Genomic DNA, 23,551 nt, shown 5'->3' with positions numbered 1-23,551 from the left:
CTGAGCACTGGAGCCTGCACATGCCCCAGATACCATCTCAGCCACCACCAGCGTGGCAGCTCAGGAACAGCCCTCACTTCACAGAGGAGTAGGCAAACTCTCCAGTGAGGCACCCAGCTGAGCCTCAGGGCGGGACAGAGCAAAGCTGGAACCCTCATGCTGTGGCTGGCACTGAGAGCACAACCCTGTGCCACCCTGCTGCTTACACCAAGCAGCCCCTGCCCATTCCCAAGAGGGGTTTTGTCTGACATCACCCACACAGAAAAAAGCCCATTCTGTGGGATTGGAACTGCCTCCCACAAGCACCCCTTAGGGAAGGAGCTGGAATACCAGTCCCTGCCCTCCTCCCAGCATGGGAAGAGAGATTACTACCCAGTCACAAGAGCAGAGGACTGAGCCAAGGACTTGTGTGGGTTTGCTCCACAATCCCTGCCTAGCTGCAGTAGCTTCATCCTTCAGCTTACCCATCTGAAAGGTGGAGCAGCAGGACCCAGCCCAGCTCAGAGCTCACACAAAGACTCTGCAGGATACAGCTCTGCGCTCTCCTTGCTTACCTCGCCTGCCACGAAGAAGAGCAGCGGTGCCTCCTCCTCTTTGGCTTTGTACTTGGCAATGATTTTTTCAGCTATGGGCTGAATCAGTTGTTTCGCTGCCTCTGACTCTCCATCATCCTCTGAATCTGCAGGGCACAGAGGTGGAGAGGCAAGACAAAAGAGGAAGGCAGAAAGGAGGTTAGGATCAAATGGATGCAAACCGGCTGGGTGCTGGCAGCTCTGTCCCACAGCACCACAAACCAGAGCCCGGATGTGCAGCACAAACTTCAAAGCTGTGTGGCTCTGTAGCAATTAGGGAGCAGCTGAAATGTGCTTTTCATGTGAGACAGGGAAAACATGTAACAGGAGAGCAGCTCCTGCTCCCCAAATACTCCACCGCTCGCTCCCCTGGTGCCGCGGCGGAAGCGCAGGGACAAACAGGCGCACAAAAAAAAAGCCTCTCTGCAGTTTGAGAAGCAGCAGCAGCATGTTTTGAAGATCTGAGGCTGCCTGCCACCCCTGCCCACCACCCACCATCCCTCCACCTTGGGACGGCTGCTCAGCAGCTTTTCTGCTCCAGCCTCCACAGCAGCAACGCTGTGAAGGCAGCTTTGATTTGACAGAGTAGAGTAGAAAGAGATGGCAACATCAATCACACGGCAGCCACCACTGAGGCTCCAATACTGAGCTGCAAAGAGGAGAGACTGCGTCCTTGAGCTGCACTGAGATGAAACCATCTCGATGCAGGGACAACTTTTAGCATTTGGGGGAAAAAAAAGAAAAAAGAAAGGTGGCAGAAGAGAGGCCCCTGGTGCCCTCTGCTCCCCTGGTCACATGCAGCTCCCGTGGTCCCTGATGTAACCACCCGACACAACCAGTCCAGCCTCCAGCTGGGACTGCCCAATGCCTGTGCCCCAAGCACTCTCTGCCCTTGCTCCTCACATCACTCTCCTCCTCTCTGGCTTCTCCAGTCACATCAGGGGATGCCAGAAACACTGCACACTGGATTTCAGGGGCTGTCCTGCACGTGTAGCAGTGATAAACACAGAGTTGTGGCGTGTCTGCAGGGACTGATTCCTCTACACACAACAGCTGCTGGCAGCACTCCAGGCAGCCCTGCACACTTTGGCTAACCCATCCCTAAACTCTCCAGGGTGGATGTGGAGTGGTCAGGATTAATTCACAACTGGCTCATGCTAAGCTTAACTTCCCTTGAGAGTGCTGCTGCCTGCACAGCACAAGCACCAGTCTGCTCTGGGTGGGATCCCAGCAGGACCTAGGCTGGCCAGGAGCTCCTATCCCTAGTGTTTGCCTTGGTGCAGCACCAGCTTCATCTCCACCCCAGCACATCACCAGCAGACTTCAGTGAGGCTGCACATCCCCTCAGCACCAAGTGACAGCCCCAGGCCAGAGAGCACTCTATAGCAAGGTGATAGAAAAACTTTGCTCAGAGCAAGATAAAAATAACTCTTTCCAGAGGCCTGCAAGCGCTGGCCCCAATCAATCACGCTGGGCCTGGCCAGCCAGTCCTCCCCACACCAGCAGTGTGCTTTTGGCTCTGTGCTCACATCCCCTGCTGGGCTCTGCTGAATAAATAATCAGGGTCAAAAGGAAATCTGAAAGGGAAGAAGAGAAAGAGCGAGAGCCACGTTATCAGTGCTGCAGAGAAGGGTGTGCTGCTCACAAAGGGTGTGTAAGGAAGCCGGAGATGAGCCCTACCCTGAGCCAGGCCCCCTGCACAACCCTGGTTTGGGTCAAGAAGGGCTTGTTCAGCAAACCTGTCCTAAAGCTCCACAGAGTGCTCATGGGACAGGCACACTCTGAGAAGGGCTCAGGCTGCAGTGCAGCTCATCCCAGCCACAGCCCTCACCTCAATGAGCTGTCTGTTGCCGGCAGGGGAGCAATGAGGAAGGGGTCAGCTGTGCTCCAGGTGAGCTCTGGGGCTGTTCCAACCACAGGGCAGCTTCATGTGTGGTTTAGCAGTGGAAGAGGGAGAGGAGCACTGGGAAAAAGCCTGCCCTGTCCTGCAGCCAGCGCCCCACAGGGGGAATACCCAAGGACTAGCAGAACACAAAAGAGGCTCCTCTGACTGTCACAGCCCTGCTCAGCTCAGGACTTAAGCCTTGAGCTGTGGTTTCCAGCACAGAGCTGTAATCCCTCCCAGAGCTGCTTCTCTGCCTCCTCTGGAATGTCACGTGTGCCTGAAGTCCCTGCTCCAGAAAGGCTTTTCCCAACTCCACCATCACCAGCTGTGAAGTGTATTTCTTACACTCCCCAACACCTAATCAGCATTCCTCTCCACAACCACCATTAAAGCATCTCTGATGTGACAGCTCCTCTGCACTGCAAATCGCTGCAATACTGCATCCCCTGGGTGGCTGGGTGGGAGCTGCAGGACACCCACAGGTGTGGACAGGTTCTGGCAAACCCCAGTGAGGTACAGCAGCCCATTTCTCTGATATGGGCATGGCTCCAGGTCTGCCAAGCCCCCTTGAATGCCCCTGTAGGATTGCTCCTGGTGATGCAAATATGCTGATGTCCCTTCTGCCCGAGGCAGGTCCTCAGCCCCTGGCCAGCTTCAGCCAAGCTGGCAGACAGTCCAGCCCCCTTCCTGAGCACAGGCTCTGCTTTCTAAGCAGGGATGCTCCATACCTACAAAGAGAACGAGGCAGGGGCCCTCATTCAGCTGCACGGCGTTGGAGTCCGTCAGCTCCAGCACAGGCTTGGGGTGCCAGGGGAACTCGCGGCACTCGATGTCGTTCAGCACCTCCACACGGCCCTGCCGCGTGATCACCTCCCCCTTGGGGTCCAGCACGATCAGGGTCGGGATGCCTGCGAGGGAAGGGAAACAGGGTGGGATCAGCCAAGGCATGAACTGGTCAGTGACAGGGTGTGGGGAGAAAGGCCTTTTCCTATCACCTCCAGCTCTGGCAGGAGCCCAGCGAGCAGTCCTGCCTCTCTGCAGCTCCTGTGGGAATCAGGGTCCCTGGATCCGGTTTCTGTCCTAGCAGAGCACTGTAATTCAGCAGCCAGAGCAGGAAGCTGGGAGACAGGAGCTGGCAGTGCCTGCCTTTTTCCGCCCAAGTGCAGGCAGAGGTCACTGCTGTCTGATGCTCCTGGACATAAGCCCCACCACGCTGTGCAGGAACCTGCTCACCAGCAACCTGTTCCCATGTACCAGACAGAGATGCCCCCTGTGCACGAGGCAGAGCAGCCCTAGCACCACCACCCTGGCACTGAGATGTGGCTGCTGCTGGAAGAGCCCAGTCCTTGGCTCACAGGAAAGCACACAAACCTTTCTGAAGGGTGGACCACAGGCAACAGCAGCCAGGAAGCAGGGTGTGTTCCTTCCCAGAGGGAACACCATACATGTGAGCAGCCATCAACTCCTCTGTGAATCACCACACCCCTCCAGCACTCTGCACACATTGCCCAGCCATCTCCAGAGCAAAGGGACACAAATGTCTTCACTGACAGTGAAGAACAGGCTCCCCAAGGAGGTGGTTGAATCCCCATCCTTGGAAGCCTTTAAAAGAAATAGATAGGTGGTGCTGAGGGACATGGTTTAATACCAGACTTGGCTGTTAGATAGCAGCTGGACTCGATGATCTTATAGGTCTTGTCCAACCAAAATGATTTGGTGATTCTATGATCTGACAAGTCATTATTACCTGGCTCACAGAACCAAAGAATCTCAGCATGGTACAGATTGGAAGGGACCTCTGGAGATCATTGAATCCAACCCCCCTGCTAGAGCAGGATCACCTAGAGCAAGTTGAACAGAAATGCATCCAGGCAAGTTTTGAATGACTTCAGAGGAGACTCCATAACCTCTCTGGGAAGCCTGTTCCAGTGCTCTGCCACCCTCAAAGAAACTTGGGCTGATCATGTGGCCGGCTTGGCAGTGGGGAGGGTGGACACCAGCTGGTGGCTGTCCCTCTGACAATGTACCAGGAGGCTTTCATCTGCTGTCTAGCATCTCCTTCACCCAGCAACATCCCCCACACCACAACCACCAAATCAAGGCAACTCAGATCCTCCTGCCCTCATCCAAAGCTTCACTTCAACGCTCATTTGTTACAGAACTACGCTGCAGAGCCATTTTCTGAGCAGAGGGCACCCAGTGTGCTTGCTCCTGCTGGGCTCCTGGCACCACACTCCCATGTCTGTACAACAGTGGGTTACTCACAAGCCCTCTGTTTCAAGGCATTTCTCTAGGAAATACAAGTCCATCTGTCTGTCCCACGCCTGCTGCAGGTCCAGGCCAGCAGCTGCATTCCCCTCATTCCAGCTCAGCAGCTCCACTGGAATTCCTGCCTGTGTGCTGGGGCTGCATGCACCAGGCCGGTGTAAGAGCAGCAGTGCAGGAACCCGCCCCATGGCTGGGCTTGCAGATTCTGAGGGTATGCCAAGAAAACCATTTTGTATCACAAAAAGGCTTATTCATTACCTGCTGGTATTCCAAATAGCTCTAGGGCAGGGATGGGTTAACCAGACTGTAAGGAATTGGGAAATCTCACTCTAGCCCTACCCTTCAAGGCACACAGTACTGCTGAAGCCAGGAGAAGCACAGGGTGATCAGCATCCCACATCATTTGGATCTTTATGCATTTAAGATTCCAAATTCTTCCCAAATGCCTGGGTTTTGGCTCTCTCCAGACCTGCATCTCATACATGAGGGACTAAATATGTGGCTTCAGTTCTGTACCATCCCCCTCACCTGTCAGACTGAGCAAGGCAGCCAACCAAGGCAGAGATTTCAAATGAGCTTTGGTGATCTGGGAAAACAAAGGGCCCGGTTCAGACACAGATCGTTGTGGTGTGATCCCACAGCCACCAGGGACTCATCCACTATTCAGAGCAGTTTGCTTCACCTGATTTTTGTATGCAGACAAACACACCCCAAAGCACCCAGCTGCTAAAATCTTCAGCTGCAAATACAAAACTGACTCAGAAACCAGAGTCCTGAAGACGATTCGCCCTGGGTTTAGCACCTTCAGGAAACACAAGCAACGCATCAGGACTGTGTTTTCAGCCGGTTAGGAGCTGTGTGACACGTGCAAGGTCAATTCCTGCACCTTTTCCTCTGCATCAGAGGTTTCTCACCAGCCACGGAGCTCTGGATTCCTTTCTGAACCTGCCTGGTAGAGGCTGAAGCTGCCACAACCCATCTGCACCCAGTCCTGAGCATTGCTGCCTCATCTCCTCTGCTCCTTCCCTGGCTGGGTCCCCAGGGTTAGAACACACCTAGGCTCATAGTGACATCCCATAGGACCTGTCTTGCCTTCCTAGGTGAACCTTGTTACTGCTCCCCTGGCAAGCACATCCTTTTAGCACAGGACACAGACCAGCAGGACCAGGGGAACAGTCCTTAACCTTATTCACACCCACTAACCTAAATATTTCTCCCCTGGTCCCCTCCTCCTGGCTCATCCCAGCCACTATTTGTTATTTGAGTGCCTTCTGGGGGCTTTGGGTAATTGCTGTGAGTCATAACATCAGAATTTACTTATCAGAGGAATCACAGATCAGACACTGCAATGAATATTGTATAAGCCTGGGTAGGCATTAGCATAGCCAGGCTCAGTTTGATTTTATGCACTAGAAAATGGATTGGGTCCCCATGGGGCCAGCATTTTATGAAAACACCAGGGCCAAATGAGTTGTAACTGATCCTGACAATACATTGACTGACTTATGTGTTAAACCACACCTCCAGCTCGGGAATCTCATCTGCACCATGTCTGTTGGGCGAGTAATCAAAAGTGCTGCGAAGCAAACCCCTCAGAATACACCAGCCATGGGATGGGGAGGGGGGAGAGGAGGGGAGTTTCCTGCTGTCCTTTCAGCTTTTCAGAAGAAAGCTCCACAAAGCTGGCATGAGAAACCTCCCACAACTGACTCCATGGCTGCAGTAGTGACTTGCAGGTGTCTGGGCTAAAGCATGGGCCAGATGGGTAACAACAAGCTTTGGAAGTTCCCCCAAGGGACTGCAAATCCCAAAGAGACACCACAGAGTCCACAGGGAATATTCAGGAACCTAAAATCTCTCATATGATGCATAACAACAGGGGGAAAAAAATCCCATTTATCACTCCTGCTCACCCCATCAGGAGAGCTGTCCTCAGGGGACTTCACCTAAGGCAGGACCACGCAGACCACGAGCTGCACACACAACAGAGGATTATTTCTAAGCAGCCACGACTCAAGACATGACTCTCAAGACAGTGCTGCACCAAGAGGCAATTTAATATAGGTGGGGAGGGAACAGCCCACTGACTGTGCATGGTTATGAATAGAGGCATTCAAGTAAACCCAAATAAAGGCCAATAACTCAACTCCTATTTTACACGGAGTTTTTGAATGCTGTAGGGGCCAACACAGGACTAAAACAACAAGGGATCTGACTTTCTTGCTGCTTTCCACCACTCAGGAGCCTGCAGCAGTCAGGGAAGACAAGCTCTTCTGTTGTTTCAGCTCCCAGCCTTACAGAAACCAGCAGAAAAGCCACTCTACATGCATGCTGTACTTACAAGCCAAGGCACCACCAGGATGGCAACCTGGACACTGAATGGGCTACATGCTCTCACAGGTGCAGAGGTCTATTCTGAATGGGACTTCGAAGATGCTTAGCAGCACCAGAGCCATGCATTTGGGGAAGGCAGATGAGATCCATCATGGACCTGATTTTCATTTGGGTGCAATAACCACCAGGGTTGATGAGCTGGGCTCACAACATTGAGCTCTGCTTGTAGAAAGCTTTCAGTGCAGAGCTTGCTACAAAAGCCTGACTGCAAACCTCAGTCAGTGGGGAGGATCCTGAGGTGCTGCCTGTGCAGGAGTCACCAACAACCTGGAGCCCCTGAGAGCAGCATGAGGATTTACCCTCATCTCCTGAAGCCCTGGCACCCTCTCCACAGCACTCTGCTCCAACCCTAACCATGGGAGGGAAACAGAGCCCAGCCCAGCAAAGCCTGCAGGGGTGAGAAGGGAGGTTGGGTGGTGATGCCTCCTGCATAGGGTACAGATCAGCCTGCCTCTACATTTCATCTCTACCTTGTGGGATCACAGTTCATCCTGGAGTAGAGGTTCCCACTTTACAGGAAAACTATGACAGAGAAGCAAAAGGGCTTGCAGGCAAACATGCCCAAATCCCAAGGTCAGTGTCCCCGGGAGGGCAGTTGAAATGCCAGAGTAGTATGGGAGCTTCTCTGGCAGAAGAAGGGTGTCAGGGCTCAGGGGAACAGCAAATATTTACATTTTCAGGTCAGCACACAATGAAGAGAGATATTTAAGGAGCCAGAGGCTGGAGTTAGAGGGAAAGCTGTTGTCAGTGTTTCCCTAGCTACAGCATGCCTGGTACTCAAGTATCCGAGTCGGGACACCTTATTTACACAAAGTCCCAGCGAAACTGGCAGCAGTCCTGCAGTGCTCAGCCGAAACTAGCACTGGAGAAGACGGTGAGCAGGCTAGGGAAAAGACAGATGGATTTGGAAGGCTCTTGCCTCATGGGAAGGTAATTAAGTAGCAAACTGATGGCTATTTAAAGCAGGCAAATGGTTATTCTTGGTTTAAGGTCAAGCAACAGAGCTGAGCACCTGAGCTCACCCCAGAACGGCTGTTCGGAGAGGACCCCAAGAAGCTATTATCTCTTGCCACTCTCCCCAGGCCTTTGGCCACCTTTGGCAATACTCCTCCTCCCTTGCAGACTGCATTAACCCTCTGCCAGCCTGTGCCCACCTCACCAATCCTACATGGAAATGTGCACGTTGCAGCAAAGCCCTTGAACCACAGGGAGAAACTCTATGTAGGTACAGAAGGCCTTCTTGTGAGCCAGGCACCTTGCACGCTGCAGTTTGTCCCCTGCAGGAAGAAGGTGGCAGTCCCCAGGAGGGCTGCTGTGAGCTTTTATCATCTTCCTGACTCTTTGAAGCCACTCAGACAGAGTCTCTCCCCTGCTTCTCCCAGCAGCCTAGGCTGCTGGAATTCTGGCACTGGCATGTACAGTAAAAGCACAGCCATGGTTTACATCAAACAGGCACTCTCCTGTAATTCATGTCACTAACATAAACCAGATGCCACCTTCCTCAGCCCGCTGCAGAGAGCCTTTGCATTACATAAAATAGTAAGAAAATGAAATTTAAACCTTCAAGGAAAAGCAAAAATAAATAAATCAGTAATTAGGCAAAAAACATCCAAGCCAAAAACAGCTTCCAAGTTTCCAGGAAGAATTAGGTTGTTTATGGAAGTCCTGTTTCAACTAACAGCCTGCCTGGCAGGTGGTAGGAATGTGAGTTTGCAGAGAGCAGAAACATGAAGCTGCTCCGCCTGGGGCACAGTGCTTTGCTTTGCTGTTTTCTTGTTTTAGTTAAACAAGAGGAGACATTGCAAATACTCAACAAAAGGAGCAGAAAGGAGAGCAGTGCACGAGCGAGGCCCTTCCTACCTTGGATGCCGTAGAGGCGATTCAGGCGCGACCGTCTGGCCTCGTCGGCGTAGGGCACGGCTACCCAGGGCATCTCGCTGAAGTACTGCTTGAAGGAGTCCTCTGACCTGTGCAAGCAGAACAGGGCATGGGATCCAGAGTGCAGCCCCTCTGCCTGCCAGGGTCTTTCATCTCATAACCAATCTGGCCTGCAAACCCTTTATCCCTTCCACCAAAGCCCACAGGTAAGGGCTGCTGGCAGACACCGCGCGGGGAGGGTTAGGGTTAACGTTAAGCCCCCAGGCCCTCAAGAAGGGGGCTGCAGTGCATTTTTATCCTGATAAAATACTTCAGGCTCTCCAGAGCATCTGAATGTAAACCCATCTTGACAGCAGCAACTTTAGCATCCTTCACACCTCTGACCCACGAGCCACAAAGCAAAACACAGAAGCTGCTCCACAGCCAGAGCCTTCTCTCAGCCCATGCTGCCTTCTCTAACCCCACTTTGCACTTCACCACTGGGCAGAACACTTGGGCAGCCTTGCTGACACCAGAGCCAACATGTTCTACCCCAAATCAATTCCCTCCTCAGATCTAATGGGGAATGCTCAGAGCTTCCCAGCTTGTGCAGGGTTCCTTACCTGTCTGCACTAACAAACAGGATCTCAAACTTCTGTCCTGCCTCCTTGATTTTCCGGTAGGACTCCACCAGGACCCTTGTGAGGCTTCGGCACGGTGGGCACTGTGAAACACAGCACAAGCATGAGGACATTGTCTCCTCCACACAGGCAAACCCACACCCAGCAGGTCCAGATGACCTAGTGACCATGAAAAGACAGATGTGACCTCTTTGCTAGAGTACTGGGCAGCAGCTCTGGACACGGCTGGGGCTTGTGGCCCATAAGTTGCCAACAAAACCTCTTCCATTTTTAATACCTCACTGCTCTCCCTCTTCTGAAGGGCCAGCTGAGGATGAAAGACCACTGCAGTGCTGCAGCTTCTCCCAGAACAACTGCAGCATCTCAGCTGCCTTAACGCCAGCTGGTGTGGCCCAAGGTCTTTATTGTCCTACAGAGCTCTGCGACATGAGCTGCAGGGGCATCCCCAGAGCATCCCCAAGCTCACTCCAACTGCTCTGCAAAGCACCTACCACTCACCCAGTGTGCAGAGAAATAGACCCCAACGTGCGAGCCCTCCAGGGCGTTGCTGTCTAGTGTCTGGCCATTGTTCCTTAGCAGAGGACCAGCAACGACTTCACTGAAGGGTTTTGGCCCCCAGGGGAACTCCAAACCTGTAGGGGTTGGGATGGAGGGGAAAAGAAAACACAAACCAGCAAGATGCACATGAGGCTTCTAGCTTCAAAAGTCCCACCAAAAGAAACACCATCCCACCTCCTGCAACAATTCAGGGGAGCCAGGGAATCACAAGAGTCATTTAGGTTGGAAAAGGCCTTCAAGACTGATCAAACTCTACCATTAAGGCAAGCTCTATGCTGGAGCTAGAGTTGCCTCCTTTTCCTCAGGTAGGCTGCATCCTCACTTAAGCTGCAGCACCTTCAGCTTAATGAAGCCTGCTCTGGTTTTGTGCATGATGAAGCACCTTGTCCTTATCAACAGCATTTGTTTTAACAAGAGAGGGCAAGGTGGTACCTGCTGAGGAATGTGGTCAGACTGTTTGCCTTATTCTGACACTAACCATCTGGGTTTACATATATACACTTAGTTATTCATAAAACCTTATATACAGATATGGAAAAGATGGTTAAGTATTTTTTATATATATTTTAAACCCTATATATAAACTAAAACTGCCACTAACCCTCTGCACCCCCGAGCAAGCATGTGTGTGTACACACAAACACATGCTCTGAATCATCTGCTGCCAGCTCCCCGAGCAATCAATCTCTGCACTTAGGCAGAGAGGAGGAAACATGACAGATGGCTCAGGCCACAACTTGCTGCACAGTTCCTGCCACCTGAATCACAGCCTCAGTCACCAGGCTCACTCTCTACTGCAATGGGTCAGTAACATGTGTGCAAGGAGCGCCTACAGCAGTTAGTGATGGGTCTGGTGAGCCTCTGAGGCGGCGGGGTGGGGGGTGCAGGTTTTGTGTTCATTCTGGTTTTGGCAAACTGGAAGAAGATGGATTTAACATCAACCCCCAGGAATGGAGAACAGTAGCATTTGTTTGTTGCATTTCTAACTAATGGGGAATGCATTATCCTGACAGAGTGTGATGCCAGTGATAAAGTCCCACTCCCTGTTTTGGAAGGACTCTGATCCCTGGGCCCTCAATCTGTCTGCCCATGTGCCTCCCTCAAATCAAATTTAATAGAATCCAAACTTAATGTTTCAGTTAGTCAAACTTTTTCCTCATTAGCACTTCAGACAAAAATCCTGGAGGGGAAATCTTTGTTCTTTTCAACAAGCAAAAGCAATACACAAGATCTGGCAGGAATGATGCAGAAAATGTTATGCTGAAAATAATGCAGTGCCTCGATCAGTGAAGTATGACAGTAGCTGTTTGTTTCCTTCTCCCCCCCACCTCCAAGGCAATTAAAAATTAACTGAAAGGAAAAGGCAGCTGTCTGCCCATGTTTCCATGGCACACAGGACTCCAGGGCTTACCTTCTGGGTCATCTCGGATGACCAGGAGGCCATTCCTGCAAACCACCTTCCCGGTGGAGGCATCGATAAATATCAGGGAAGGAATGTTGGAGACTCTGTACTTGTTCCACAGCTTCAGCTGTAAAAGAGATTGGGAGGGGAGAGGAGAATGGTAAACTTGGCAGTGTGGAGAGGAAGATTTTGGAACATTACCATCTTTCAGACCAGAGGTCAGTGCTAAGCAACAGAACTCAGATGGTGCTTCAGCAACATGTGAGAAGGCATCTCTCCAGAGCTGCTGGGCCAGCATGGACCTCCAAGACCTGCAGAGACCTGCAGCACCAATATTATCCCCTCAGTACCACAGGCAAGACCACCACTTGTCTCTCATGTGCTGAGAGCCTGCCTGTGAGCACAGGTAAAGCTTCTCCTGCTGCGTTTGCCTCTTTGCAAGTAAAATGAGGATGGGATTTACCATACTTTGAGGTCTTTGTTAGAAGACATGCTAAGCACAAATATTTTTAATGCCACTGCTCTGAAGCAATTTGTAATGCTTCCCTGGCTGCTTCCTCCCCTCCCATTTCAACATTCATTAAACAAACCAGTAAGCCCTGCCAAGACACAGCCAAGCTGAAAACATGGCCAGCACACAGGAACATGATTCTTCTGTAACTGGGGCTTCCCAAATTCCTTCCCAGGAGCAGATTAATGGGTTTGACACCAGCCTGGGGGCTGCAGAGCCCAGCTCATCCATCCTACACTGCCAGCCTCACAACAGTCCCCACCAGCTACAGGCAGAAGCCTTGCAGGCTGCGATAGCCACATTTTGGGTGTCCCAATCTAGATGCTGCTGTCTGCAGGTCATTATGTTTTGCAGTGACTTCATGCTCTGGATGTCACACGGTCCTGGGTTGACATTTCTCAGCATGTGCTTCTGGCACAGGGTAATTTGGAGCTTAACCCATGTACAGAAGCTCGATGGGACGGGGAAGAACAAGACGACGACAGCTGCTGGCACAGCCCAGCCTGCAGGTGTGCGCTGGCTGTGGCAAGAGGGGCTGGTTGGTCTCCCCAACACACACAGAGGAGCTGCTGTGATCACCACATTGACTTATATTTCTCCAGCATTTCAACCTAAACAGCCCAACAGTGAATTATGAAACTCTTAAACAAAAGCCAAACCTTAGCTGTGAGCCAGAGGGGAAGGAAATGAATCACCACCTTCCCCTAACAGCAAGCTCTGCTCCACAAAGCCCCTCGGGCTCTGGGTGTTTACAGCCAGCTCAGGTCTGGAGAACAGAACCCAGCCACAGGAGAAGGGCAGGAGGGGACAGAGAATCCCACCCAGCACCAGGGAGGGTTTGAGCACGAGAGCCACAGGCAGCCTCACACAACACGCTGCTGCTTCCATCAGTATCCCACACAGAAAGTGAACCCAGGTTCCAGAGGAAGAGGCCACAACTCTGGAAACCTTTCCCTGACTCCCAAACAGCAGCGACCTCCTTTCCTGATGTGGGAATGACCTGGGAACCAGGCAAAGAGGGCAGGAATGGGATGTCATGTGCAGATCTCACCAGATATCTAGCTGAGGGAGAAAGTCACATCCACATTCCAGTTATAAAGTCACTATATGAAGTATTTCTCTTTATACCTTTTATACCTACAATGTGTTCTACCTAACACCTTCTCATAGGAGATGGATCTGACTGACAAGTGTCAGGTTGCCTTGTGAGGGGGTGCTAGCAAAAGGCTCTCAGGTGTGAAGGAAAGTGTTGCCACTGTGCTAAGATGGCTTTATTAGCCTTCATCTACTAGGACCTAAGCAGAGGCAAGGTTTTATGTCCTGCCCACCAGCCTTCCATTTCCAATAGACATCATTCTTGGGACCAGCCCACTCACTCACAAGCCAAAGGGCCTTGGCCACAGAAATGAGAAAGATTTCATCCTAAATGCAAACCAGTCCTCTCACAATGAGAGTGCTCAAACCACAGAAGGTAAAATCCACTTCTGTGAAGTTTAAAGGGTAGGGAAAAGCTCTTTATAAGGATCAGAGGCATTTAAGAGGGTGTTGCAAACAATGAGGGAAATTACAATGACCAATTGGATTGTTCTCTTTAAATAGCAGCTTACATTACACTTCATATTACCAAGCCCTCTGTATAGGGGCAGCACTCTCCTGGGGCACTATGGTGGGTCATGGCAGTTTTCCTTGGCTGGGGAAGCAGTAGGGTCTGTACTTCAGAGCCAGGAGCCTGCAAGCACTCACTGAGCTCAAAGGGATGGGACTGGGACACCCCAGATAAGAAGATAAGACCAAACTAAACTATTCTCACTGGAAACAAGAAGTGCACAGCTGGCTCCAGGCAGTCTATAGGGTCCAGCAGACCTGGCAGCTCTCACTAACAACTGGCCCTGGTTCTTCTCAGGACATGCAATTCCATCAGGTCCCACTGGGCCCTGACTGCAGAGCCTAGTCCTGGCTGCCCAGACATCCATGGTATGGGTAACGTGCAATCCAGGTACTCTTTCCCCTTGAAATGGAGGGATGCATTTTAATTCATCATTGATGGTCCACAGGAGAATGCCTCAAGCTAAGTGTGTGTCAGAACCATAAAAAAAGTGTAAGAAAAGGTCAACATGACAACTGCTGTTGCTGGGGGAGCATGTCCATCACCAGGCTCTGAGACTTGAACTCGCTGACTGTCATGTCATGCTCTGTCACATCTGGGGTGAAGAAGAGGCAGCCAAACCTGCCAGATTTTCCCTTGCACCTGTGCAAAAGCAGCATGCAGCTCCCAGACACCACCACCCAGGTCACATCAAGCATTCCAGACTTCCACACCCACTGGGCAGCTCTTACTAGTGCAATGTATTTGCTGCCTGGGTTAGCACTGAAACTCATCACACAGCATGACAACTGCATGCAAGATGACAGGAACTGGGTTGCCATTTTAAGCCCAGTTATAAAACTTCTATCTCAGTTGCAAATTCATAGCCCCAGCACATTAACCATATTCATTTTGCTGTCTGTACTGGAAAGTATCAAATGTGCTGCTTGAAGTGGGAGCAGTTCAGTCAAAAGGTTCTCCTGTGTGCTAGGAAAGCTGATGGGGAATGAAAGGCATGAGCTAACAGGACAGCTGCCAGGATCTACCACCATTCCCACCACCCTGGCCCACTCCAGCCAGACTCAGCCTTCCAAAGCTCATCAGATGCTTCTGAAGGAAGCCCGATGGTTGCTTTTGCTGCAGGTTTGACCTGAAAGAGCAGAACCTTGATAGGAAAAGGGCCTGGTGCATTTTAGCTGGGCTTTTTGGATAAGATAGCTTGCTACTGGTTTCCCAAACCACTTTGCAGCTTCCAGCAAAGACATCTGATGTCCACCTAAAGCCTCTGAACACCACAATGACCTAACACATCTCGTGGCAAACCACTGCAACTGCTTCGTTTTTCCTCAGGGTTCACACATGTGCAGGCTCTGGAGGGAAGATGAACTCCTCCTGCACCTGCTGGTTGTGGTCCACACAGCAAGGGGAGCCCAGGAGAAAAGGGGAGCCCCTTGCACAAGTACCTGCACAGCCATGCATCTCACCAAGGATCCTGTCTCAGGCTGGGTGTGGAATGTGGAAAGCAAATTACAACTCGCTGGGAAACCGCAGGACGCAGGGCTGATAGCTCCGGCAGCAGGGCAGAGTGCTGCCTCAGCAACTCTGAAAAGCTGGTTTTCCTGCCATGAAGAGGATGACATAGAAATAACATAGTCTACACTCTGAGGATTTGATCATCCATTTAAAGAGGGGATCTCTGCTCTGCTTCCCAACAGCTGTTGCAAATCTTCAGGATCAAGCCAAAGCTAACACAGATGTGAAAATAATCTACGGACTATTGCGCCCGAAAGCAGCTGATCCTCTCGGAGCACCCCTGGCTCCTGGTTCAGGCTGCATGCCTGCTAAACGCAGTACTCAGCCCAGGATGCCTGCTGGGCAAGGAGTTGAGGAAATACAGCCCCTCAAAAGATGCTGTCTGGGCTGATCAGCATTACAGAAACCTCGCTGGCTCCTGGGCAGGTGGCTAAGTACAGCAGTCCAGTGGAAAAACGAGAGTCACCAGATTCCTCCAGTAACCTTATCCCTCCATAAAGCATCACCACACCAGTCTTGGAAGACCTGGAAACTGCAGCCCTGGGCTCCCTCTGTGACTCCATCCACAACCAGCTGTGAGAGGCTTTAGAATGATCGCTTATTGTTTGAGGTCTGAGGCCATCCCAAGGCACTGGGCCATGCAGCAGCACTCGGCATCGATCACAGAGCTGCTCCCCACATGGATGTCTGGCTCGGTTATTTCCTCCACCCTTACGGCTGGGAAAGGCCTGGCCAAGAGGCATGTTGGGGAGAAATTTGCAGACAGCCACAGTAATTTTTCCAGATAAAGGTGTCAGAGGAGAGGTCTCTCCAGCAGCCCACGGCTGTTTCTCTGCAGGGCTGGCACCCAGCCGGGGTGGATGAAATCCCCTCCTGCTCCACGCGTACCAGTGGGGAAGGGATCCCCAGCTCCCAACAGCTGCTGCCTGCTATTTTTGGTTGTGTTGAATGATTTATCAGCCCTGGTCGCATTCACTTACTAACATAAATCCTGAGCTGCAGTGGTTAATGCTGGCAAAGACAAAGCACAACTGCTCGCAGTGAAATGAGCCCTGGCTGGTGGGAAAGTTGTCCTCCTGTCCTTGTTGGGGGCTGTGTTTCTCAGTGCTCCTGTGGAATGAACAGGGACCATAAAAGCTCTCACACCTCCATCTTCCACAGGATATGGAGCTGTCTCTGCTCAGTACACGTGCAGGCTTCAGAGGCACCTGCCAGTGGCCGCAACAGGGCAGACACTGCCTCTGCTCATCTTGCAATTCGAGCCTCCAGCCTGATCAGTGACAGCCAGACAAAGCTGCTTTAAAACCTCAAAAGCAGCTCCCTGAGGACTGCTGAGAGTGCAGGAATGAACACATTCCCAGTGTGGATGGCTGCTGCTTTGTGCTAAATGAAATGCAATGCCACTTTCCTCCTAAACCCCCCATTTGGAGGTAATGTACCCTGGGTCTGGACAGCTCCTCTGTGTTAGTAAGATCTCCCTTCCCAACTGCCCCATGAGTGCCCACGCCAGAGTTCAGCTGGGCTGTCATTTCAGACATGATTTCAGCTATTGCTGGTCTCTCATTCCAGAGCTTTGGGCTGAAAGGCGAATCTGAGGAACACTTATGCAGCACCCAAGTGGAAAATGGAACCAGCAGAACCCATTTCCCAGCTCTACCTCCAGCTCCACCACACAGACTGGCTCCAGGCTGGTGAGACAGCCATGGCTATCCCCACCTCTCTGCTCCCACGGTCCAGCACTGCAGGGGACCTCTCTGTCCTCACTTGCAATGTTAAATTGAGGCTTTCACATTGTGCCTTAAAGGGTTTACAAGCACCAGCGGCCACCCAGGCTCTGCAGACAGCAGGAATGGGGCTGCAGAACAACAAGCTGCTCTCTCACCCCGTTGATTTAAATCCAGTTCACGCCTGTCCCTGTGACTCAAGCTCAGCTCAGGCGAAGGCTTCTCTTCCAGCCCTCCCTCGTTGCTCTGTTCCCTTCATGCACAAGGGAAGCCCCTCGGCAGAAGGGGGATGCAGTGCAGGAACCACATGCAGCCAAGGAGTGGGAGGAGGCTTTCAGGGCAGATGGTGCACGCCAGGAACTGACCTTGTGACACAGAGGAGACCGAGAGAGGCTTGGGATAAATTAATGTCCATTGTGCTGCTGCTTCTCTCTGAAAGCAAATCAAAATCTAATTACAAAATACAATGGTGAGAGAGGTGTCTGCTCTGAAAACATTTATGAGCTAAGGAGGGAGAATTTGGAATTGCAATAAACAAGATTGATGCAAGCAGCTGAGATTGATACCGCAGGGCACCAGGCCTGCTGGGGCATACAGACTGGCGGACAGCTGAGCCACCACGCTATCATTCCTCTCTGCCTCCAAGCTGGCTGCAATGGGAGAAGCTCCAGTTAAAACCAACCTTAGGACCAGTTTCCCCCAGTGGTATGCTGTGACTACTCCCCACACCAGTCATGATCCAGCAATATGGCTCGGTGCAAGCAAAGACTAAAATACCAACCGAAAAGCCCTGCTTGCCACCTCCATCCTCTCCTTGCGGCAGCTCCATGGTGGGAGACAAGCACAACATGGCCCAGCTTGGGGCTGCCTGCATCACTCCACAACAGCAGGGGGGCAGGGGAGACCCTGGCAAGAGCCAGCTCACAACCCTGGGCTTTTGTCCTTCCTTAACCATGAACGACAACAGCAAAAGCTTTGGAGCTGAAGTGGAAGGAAATCCTCTCTGCGGGGTTTTTGGCAAGGCAGCCGCCAGCGGAGGGCTGTTCTTTGTTCCCCCGAGGAGCTCTGCAGCCAAAGCCCCAGGGTGGGGGACCTGGGCCAGCCCAAGCTCGTGTCCTGGCCCTGTTGCATTCTCCTATTTTCTTCCTCTTACCACCTTGGTCATCCAGCACTGGCATCACTGCTTTTTGCAGTCTCCTGGGCTGAGCTGCCCAAGCGACTGTGAGCTGAGCATTTTATCTGAGGGCAAAGCAGCGTACGGCTGGCACAGGCTCACCCGGCTCGGAGCACAGGCTGCCTCTTCTCCTCCTGACACACATGCAGGCTGACAGGCTGGATCCTCCACAGCCCACATCTGATAGGAAAACATTTAATTTGAGCAGAACTGAAGAGCAGTTTAACATGATCTATGGAGAGCAAAGCCCCAGGGCCCGGCGCTGACACAGGAGGTGGCCTGGTTTGTTAGATCTGCAAGTTTCAAAGCAGCGCTGGGCTGGCAGCTTGATTTGATCCCAGGATCAGGGTGAAGTAGCATTTGTCTAAACATACAGATAAGAGAGGCAGCAAATCATGCAGGGAGGATGCTACGAGACAGGCTGGTCTATCAACACCACAAGGATGTCTTCTATAAACCTCTTTTTTTGCCAGGTAGTTCCTCAAATTGTATTCAAAAGCCTGAAGACAATGTGCAGCCTACAGATGCAGCATCATAGCCAGGGCTAGGAAATAAACCTTTGTGCATCTGCAAGAAATGTCTTTTTATTCTCTGTGTGCATGGAGGTGGTTGGATTTGACTGTTGGGGTTGATGGTCTTCGAGGTCATTTCCAAGCAAAACAATTCTATGATTCTATGCTTTGTGCTACCTCTTAAGGAAAGGCCTGCAGGTGTGCACCTCGAGGTATCTCACAACCAACTTCTCTTCCTGCAGTTCTGGGCCAAGCACTCTTCATTTACCCCCAGGAGAAAAGGGGGCACAGGGTTTGCACAAAGATGGGTGCAAAACCCAAGGGGTCTGCCAGCACCTTGAACCCACCTTCTGTTCCCTGCTTTCACAGGCTTTTTTTCATGCTTTTCTGGTAGGTAGGTGAGACAGCAAGACAAAGGCATAAAAAGCAGTGAGGAAGAGGGAGTTTAAGTGTTTGTGGGAAAACTTAAGACATAAGTAGAAGCATTTCATCCATGGCACCCATAAATTACACCGCAAAATGACCAGCACTGAGTAAGAAACAGCTATGTAAACACAGAAGTAATGAGAACAAAAAGTAATGTCTCTCTGTAAGGGGGAGGGATATTCCTCCATCTACTGATAGAAAAAGGCAAGGGGTGCAGCCTGGGATGCTCAAAGTTCAGGGTCTCTCTTGGTCCCAAGCCTCATCTGTCACTGGCAGCAGGACAGCTGCCAGCACCACCACACATCACAGCCTGGCTTTCCTACCTACCACCTTTGCTGCTGCCGTTCCCTCGAAGGCAGCCAGCATGGGGCTGGTGGTAAGCTGGAGGTCAAACGCCTTGCAATCCCAGATCATCAAGAAACAAACATCTCTGAAAAGCCTTGAGTGTACAGAGTTCCCACCAAACACAAAAGCCTTGCAAACCCAGAGGGAAATCAGGGTTTTTTTCTCCCTCTGTTTTTTTTGTTTAGTGCACACAATGAGGTATTAGTGTGGTTGCTGTTTAGTTTTCAGCAGTTAAGCTGAAAGGGAACCTCACACAATCAGATCAACAAAATGCTGGGGAACAATGGAGTGTTTGTTAGCACTGTAAGGCACCCAGGGGAGCCAGGCCTTCAGGATGCCAGCAGTGCTGGAAGCCTTGTGAGCTGTGACCTCCCTGGGACATACCAGCACCAGGACATCCCCCAGACCCTCATCATCAAACTACCAAGACATCAGCAAATACATTCTGGTGCTGCTGACAGACCTACTGGATGGGAAATGTGATCATAACAAAGAGTCTTCTGAAATCATAGAATCATTAAGGCTGGAAAAGACCTCTAAGACCATCAAGTTCAACTGTCAACCCACCACCACTAAACCATGATCCCAAAGTGTCACATCCAGATGCTTTTGGAACACCTCCAGGGATGGTGACTCCACCACCACCCTGGGCAGCCTGTTTTGGTAAAGAAATTGTTCCTAATCTCCAATCTAAAACTTCCCTGGCACAATGTGAGGCTCTTTCCTGTCATCCTATTGCTGGTTACTTGGGAGAAGAGATCAAACCCCCACCTCACTCCAGCCTCCTTTCAGGGAGTTGTAGGGAGCAGGGAGGTCTCCTCTCAACCTCCTCTTCTCCAGACTAAACAACCTCAGTTCCCTCAGCCATTTCTCATAAGACCTGTCCTCCAGAAATGCAATTCCTCATCCACAGCATCACTGCTGACACTTCATTACAAACCCCTCCACTCAACACAGCACTTGCACCACTGCAAACAGGCTATTTAAAACCAACTATGTACCTCCAGCTGATCTCAGGAGAGGATGCACTGGTCGGTCTGGCCCTCCCTACAGCCACATCCGTCTCAACATCTCAGAGCTGACAGCGCTGAATCTCAGTCAGGCAGCCCTCCTGGTCTGCAACCCAAGGAGGATTTACACACAAAGGTTACACAGCTGCAGAGCTAGAGAGGCCATAACCACAGCCTGCTCGCAGCCCAGCTGCCAGGGCAGCTCTGGGTTTTGTGTGCAGAACAGGCAAGGGGCTCTGCCCACAGCCTAGAAGGGTGGCACAGCTCCAGAGATTCACTCTGCAACCACACTCAAGTCAAAATGCTTCAGAAGCTAACCAGATCCAGGTGCTCTCAAGCTCCAGCTGGAAAGAGTAATCCCTAACAGTGAGAGCTCCGAGTTATCCTGCTCCTCCTTGGCTCTTAGTGTGGTGGAGGAGTTGTTTCACAGCTCACACTAACCCTGCACAGCCATGGTGCTTGGAGGGCCTTCTCCTCTGGAGCTGTAAAGTCCATCCTGCACAAACAGCCCCCCACCAAAACTGCTCTGGGCTGATCCACTGATGATGATGCACTCTCAGGGCCTGTGTCCCCTTCACCCACTTCCCAAAAACCACAGACGCCTGAGCAAGAGCTGGGTGCCCTGCAGGGATGAGCATCAGACTAACTTATGACACAGGCAGGACAAATGGAACAGGTCAGGCTGCCTGGAACACACTCTCCTGTGAAGCACTTATCTTCCTGCTGCTCTCCAAAGCAACACTAAGTCCCTTGGCTGCACAGGCTGGGAACAGAAACCTGCCCGAGATCCACATCTGAATGGGAAAGCACCACTGTGAGTCCCACGCTTGCAATTAATCACCTGCACACATTAAAAACCAGAGCAGAACAAAGCTGACCACAGCTCAGATGCACAAACGTCTCAGGGAAGCAGGTAGGAAGTTGAAGAAGTCATTTTCCCACCCAGCTGCTCCTTTGCAAGAGCAGCTTTCCCATCAGGCTGCAGTCCAGCAGAGCTGGTGGCGTTAGCTGTGAGGGAAAGGCAGAGGGACAGGGAAAGTGGGAGGGCTGGGGGAAGGAGCAGAGATGTGGTTTGGGCCAGGCATGGAGATGCTTTCAAAAGCCATTTCCAGTTGCTGGGACAGGGAGGAACAACCAGTGCTGGGCAAGCCTGGAGGGGGTCACACAGATGGGGCCACGGGGATGTGGGGTTTATGACATACACACATGGTGGGCCAGGTGCAGGGCAAGCAAGGGAACCTGATCCATCCTGTAAAACCCAGCACCGAGACACAAGAGGCCCCCAGCTCCAGAGCCACCGAGCAGGGAGGAAGGAGGCAGCAGGCTGGGATTGCCTCCTCTTTATTTTAAGGCTTGAGCTGAGCGCTTTGCAAGCACCGAGCCAATTACACAGACGAATGGCGATGGGGATAAATCAGAAGCAAGGTCAAAAGCTCCAGCTATGTCCTGACTTGATTGATGGAAGTCACAACATATACAGTTTCTCAGAGGAGCAAGAGGCTGTGAGTCAGCACAGGGATGAAATACGGCACCGGGAAGGCAGCACTGAGCCCTGGCGTGAGCCAGCATTGGGCACGGCACGAAGGCAGCCGAGGCGAAGCGAGAGGCTGCTGCCAGGAACCGATGACATCGTGAATCCCATGGGCACCCTCAAAATGTCAGGTAAGATGTGGTGTATTAATTCCCTCCACTGACAGCCAGCCCCAGCTGGAGGGGAGGCTGGGAAACTGCAGGCTTCAGCCAGGCCAGGATGCCCAGTGCCAGCTCTGCCACCAAGGCTTCCTGTAGACGGAGAGCCAGGAGGTGATGCAGAGGGCTGGATGGTGGGAGCGCTACCTCATCTCTTTGGTGGGAATAAGAGGAATTCTGGTGGGAATAAGGGAGATTCTGTGCTGAGGAAGAGCTGATCATGCGTTCTTTTATAGAGCACCAAAGCCTGCTGTGTGCTGGCAGCAACCTCCCTTAGATGTGGCTCTATTTCAGCTGTTACTATATTCAGAGTTTGTAAAATGCTCTGGGATGATAAAGTATCACTCCAGAAATGGTTATTAAAACTGTTTCCTGGAATTCAATCCATGGAGATGGAGAAAGTCTGCTGCTTTTACAAGAGCTTCAACTAGAGAAAGACCAAAGTTAAGGGGGATGTTTTGCTTCCTTGTCTTTTCAGCAATAAAAAGGGGCTGCAGGAGGGGTTTATTTGCTTCTGTAACATACAAAACGATCAGTTGTTTCCTCAGAGGGAAGCCTGACCTGAGACAGGCAGAAAATACTCCTCAAGTCATTTGGAGTTGGGAGGCTTTGTGCCTTAGTCATGCTCTGGATTTGTTTGTTTGTGCTCTTGTTTTACCCTGCTGCTTTCTGTGGTTGCTGACCCTCCACAAGAAGATCCCAGGATAACAAAATGCAAGCGGCAGGAACAGAGATCTTATCCAGGAAAAGAGCACAGTCTGCTTACCCATCCCCACTCCAGCTTCAGTGCTAGGAAGCAACATGTTAGGAGTTGGATGAGCCACAGGAAGTGCAACAAATCATCTGCTTGCATCCAAGGGGCTTTTTCCAAGGATCTGCCACAAAGTTCCAGGCTCGGTCACCCCTTCCCCACCCCTGGGCTCACAACTGATTAAATGAAGCCACCAAGTCGAACTCCAACATACTCATCTTGTTTGGCAGCCCTGTGGTTCGGCTGCAAGCTCCAAGATTTCTCCCCCCCTCTCCCTCCTTTTTGTTCAATTATCTTGCTTCATCTTTATTCTGTTTCCAGGAACACTTAGCAACAGGCTCTTGCAATCAGCCACCGGCAGGCAAGGATCTGAGCAGGAGACTCTGCCGTTCCGGTGACCTTTTACTACACTCATGCAAATTTTAAAGAAAGTATGTGAACAATTTGCCTTTTAAGCATCCTCTGGTTACATTCTCCAGGAGTTAATTCTCCTTTCTCCCCTTAGAGACATCAGAAACACCAGATTTTATGTTTTTACACTAATGAGAACAGAACCTGTAGCTTAATTCCAGTTTGCTTTGTGGAGGTTTTTTTTTTCCCCCCCCTTTATCACATGCACTGTGCAGACCTGGAATGGGCAAAAAATTAACCTGTGCCATCTACCCTGGCTAAGGCAACAGATCTGCTCCCACCATCCAAAGCCAAGCGTGGGCT

The 23,551-nt window shown here is 51.4% G+C and overlaps 1 protein-coding gene across 4 annotated transcripts in view; it reads right to left on the bottom strand.

Moving 5' to 3' along the window:
• The window catches only part of NXN (nucleoredoxin), a 52,596-nt gene that overhangs the window by 3,011 nt on the left and 26,034 nt on the right, over positions 1-23,551 (bottom strand). For 3 of the 4 annotated variants that reach the window (XM_068154760.1, XM_068154758.1, XM_068154759.1), the window contains exons 2-7: positions 11,587-11,704; positions 10,116-10,249; positions 9,600-9,700; positions 8,980-9,086; positions 3,186-3,365; positions 555-679 (exon numbers count right to left, since the gene is read on the bottom strand). In XM_068154760.1, coding sequence (XP_068010861.1) covers positions 555-679; positions 3,186-3,365; positions 8,980-9,086; positions 9,600-9,700; positions 10,116-10,249; positions 11,587-11,704 — 765 coding nt within the window. Of the gene's footprint in view, positions 1-554; positions 680-3,185; positions 3,366-8,979; positions 9,087-9,599; positions 9,701-10,115; positions 10,250-11,586; positions 11,705-12,040; positions 12,059-23,551 lie in introns of those variants that run through there. The other variant, XM_068154761.1, reaches the window with a different exon arrangement.

This window comes from Melanerpes formicivorus, unplaced genomic scaffold (assembly GCF_026170545.1).
Source record: "Melanerpes formicivorus ecotype bairdi unplaced genomic scaffold, bMelFor1.0.p_v2 SCAF_29, whole genome shotgun sequence".
Lineage (NCBI taxonomy): Eukaryota > Metazoa > Chordata > Aves > Piciformes > Picidae > Melanerpes > Melanerpes formicivorus.
Note: the sequence above shows the minus strand (reverse complement) of the source record. Positions and strands in the feature narration are given on the sequence as shown.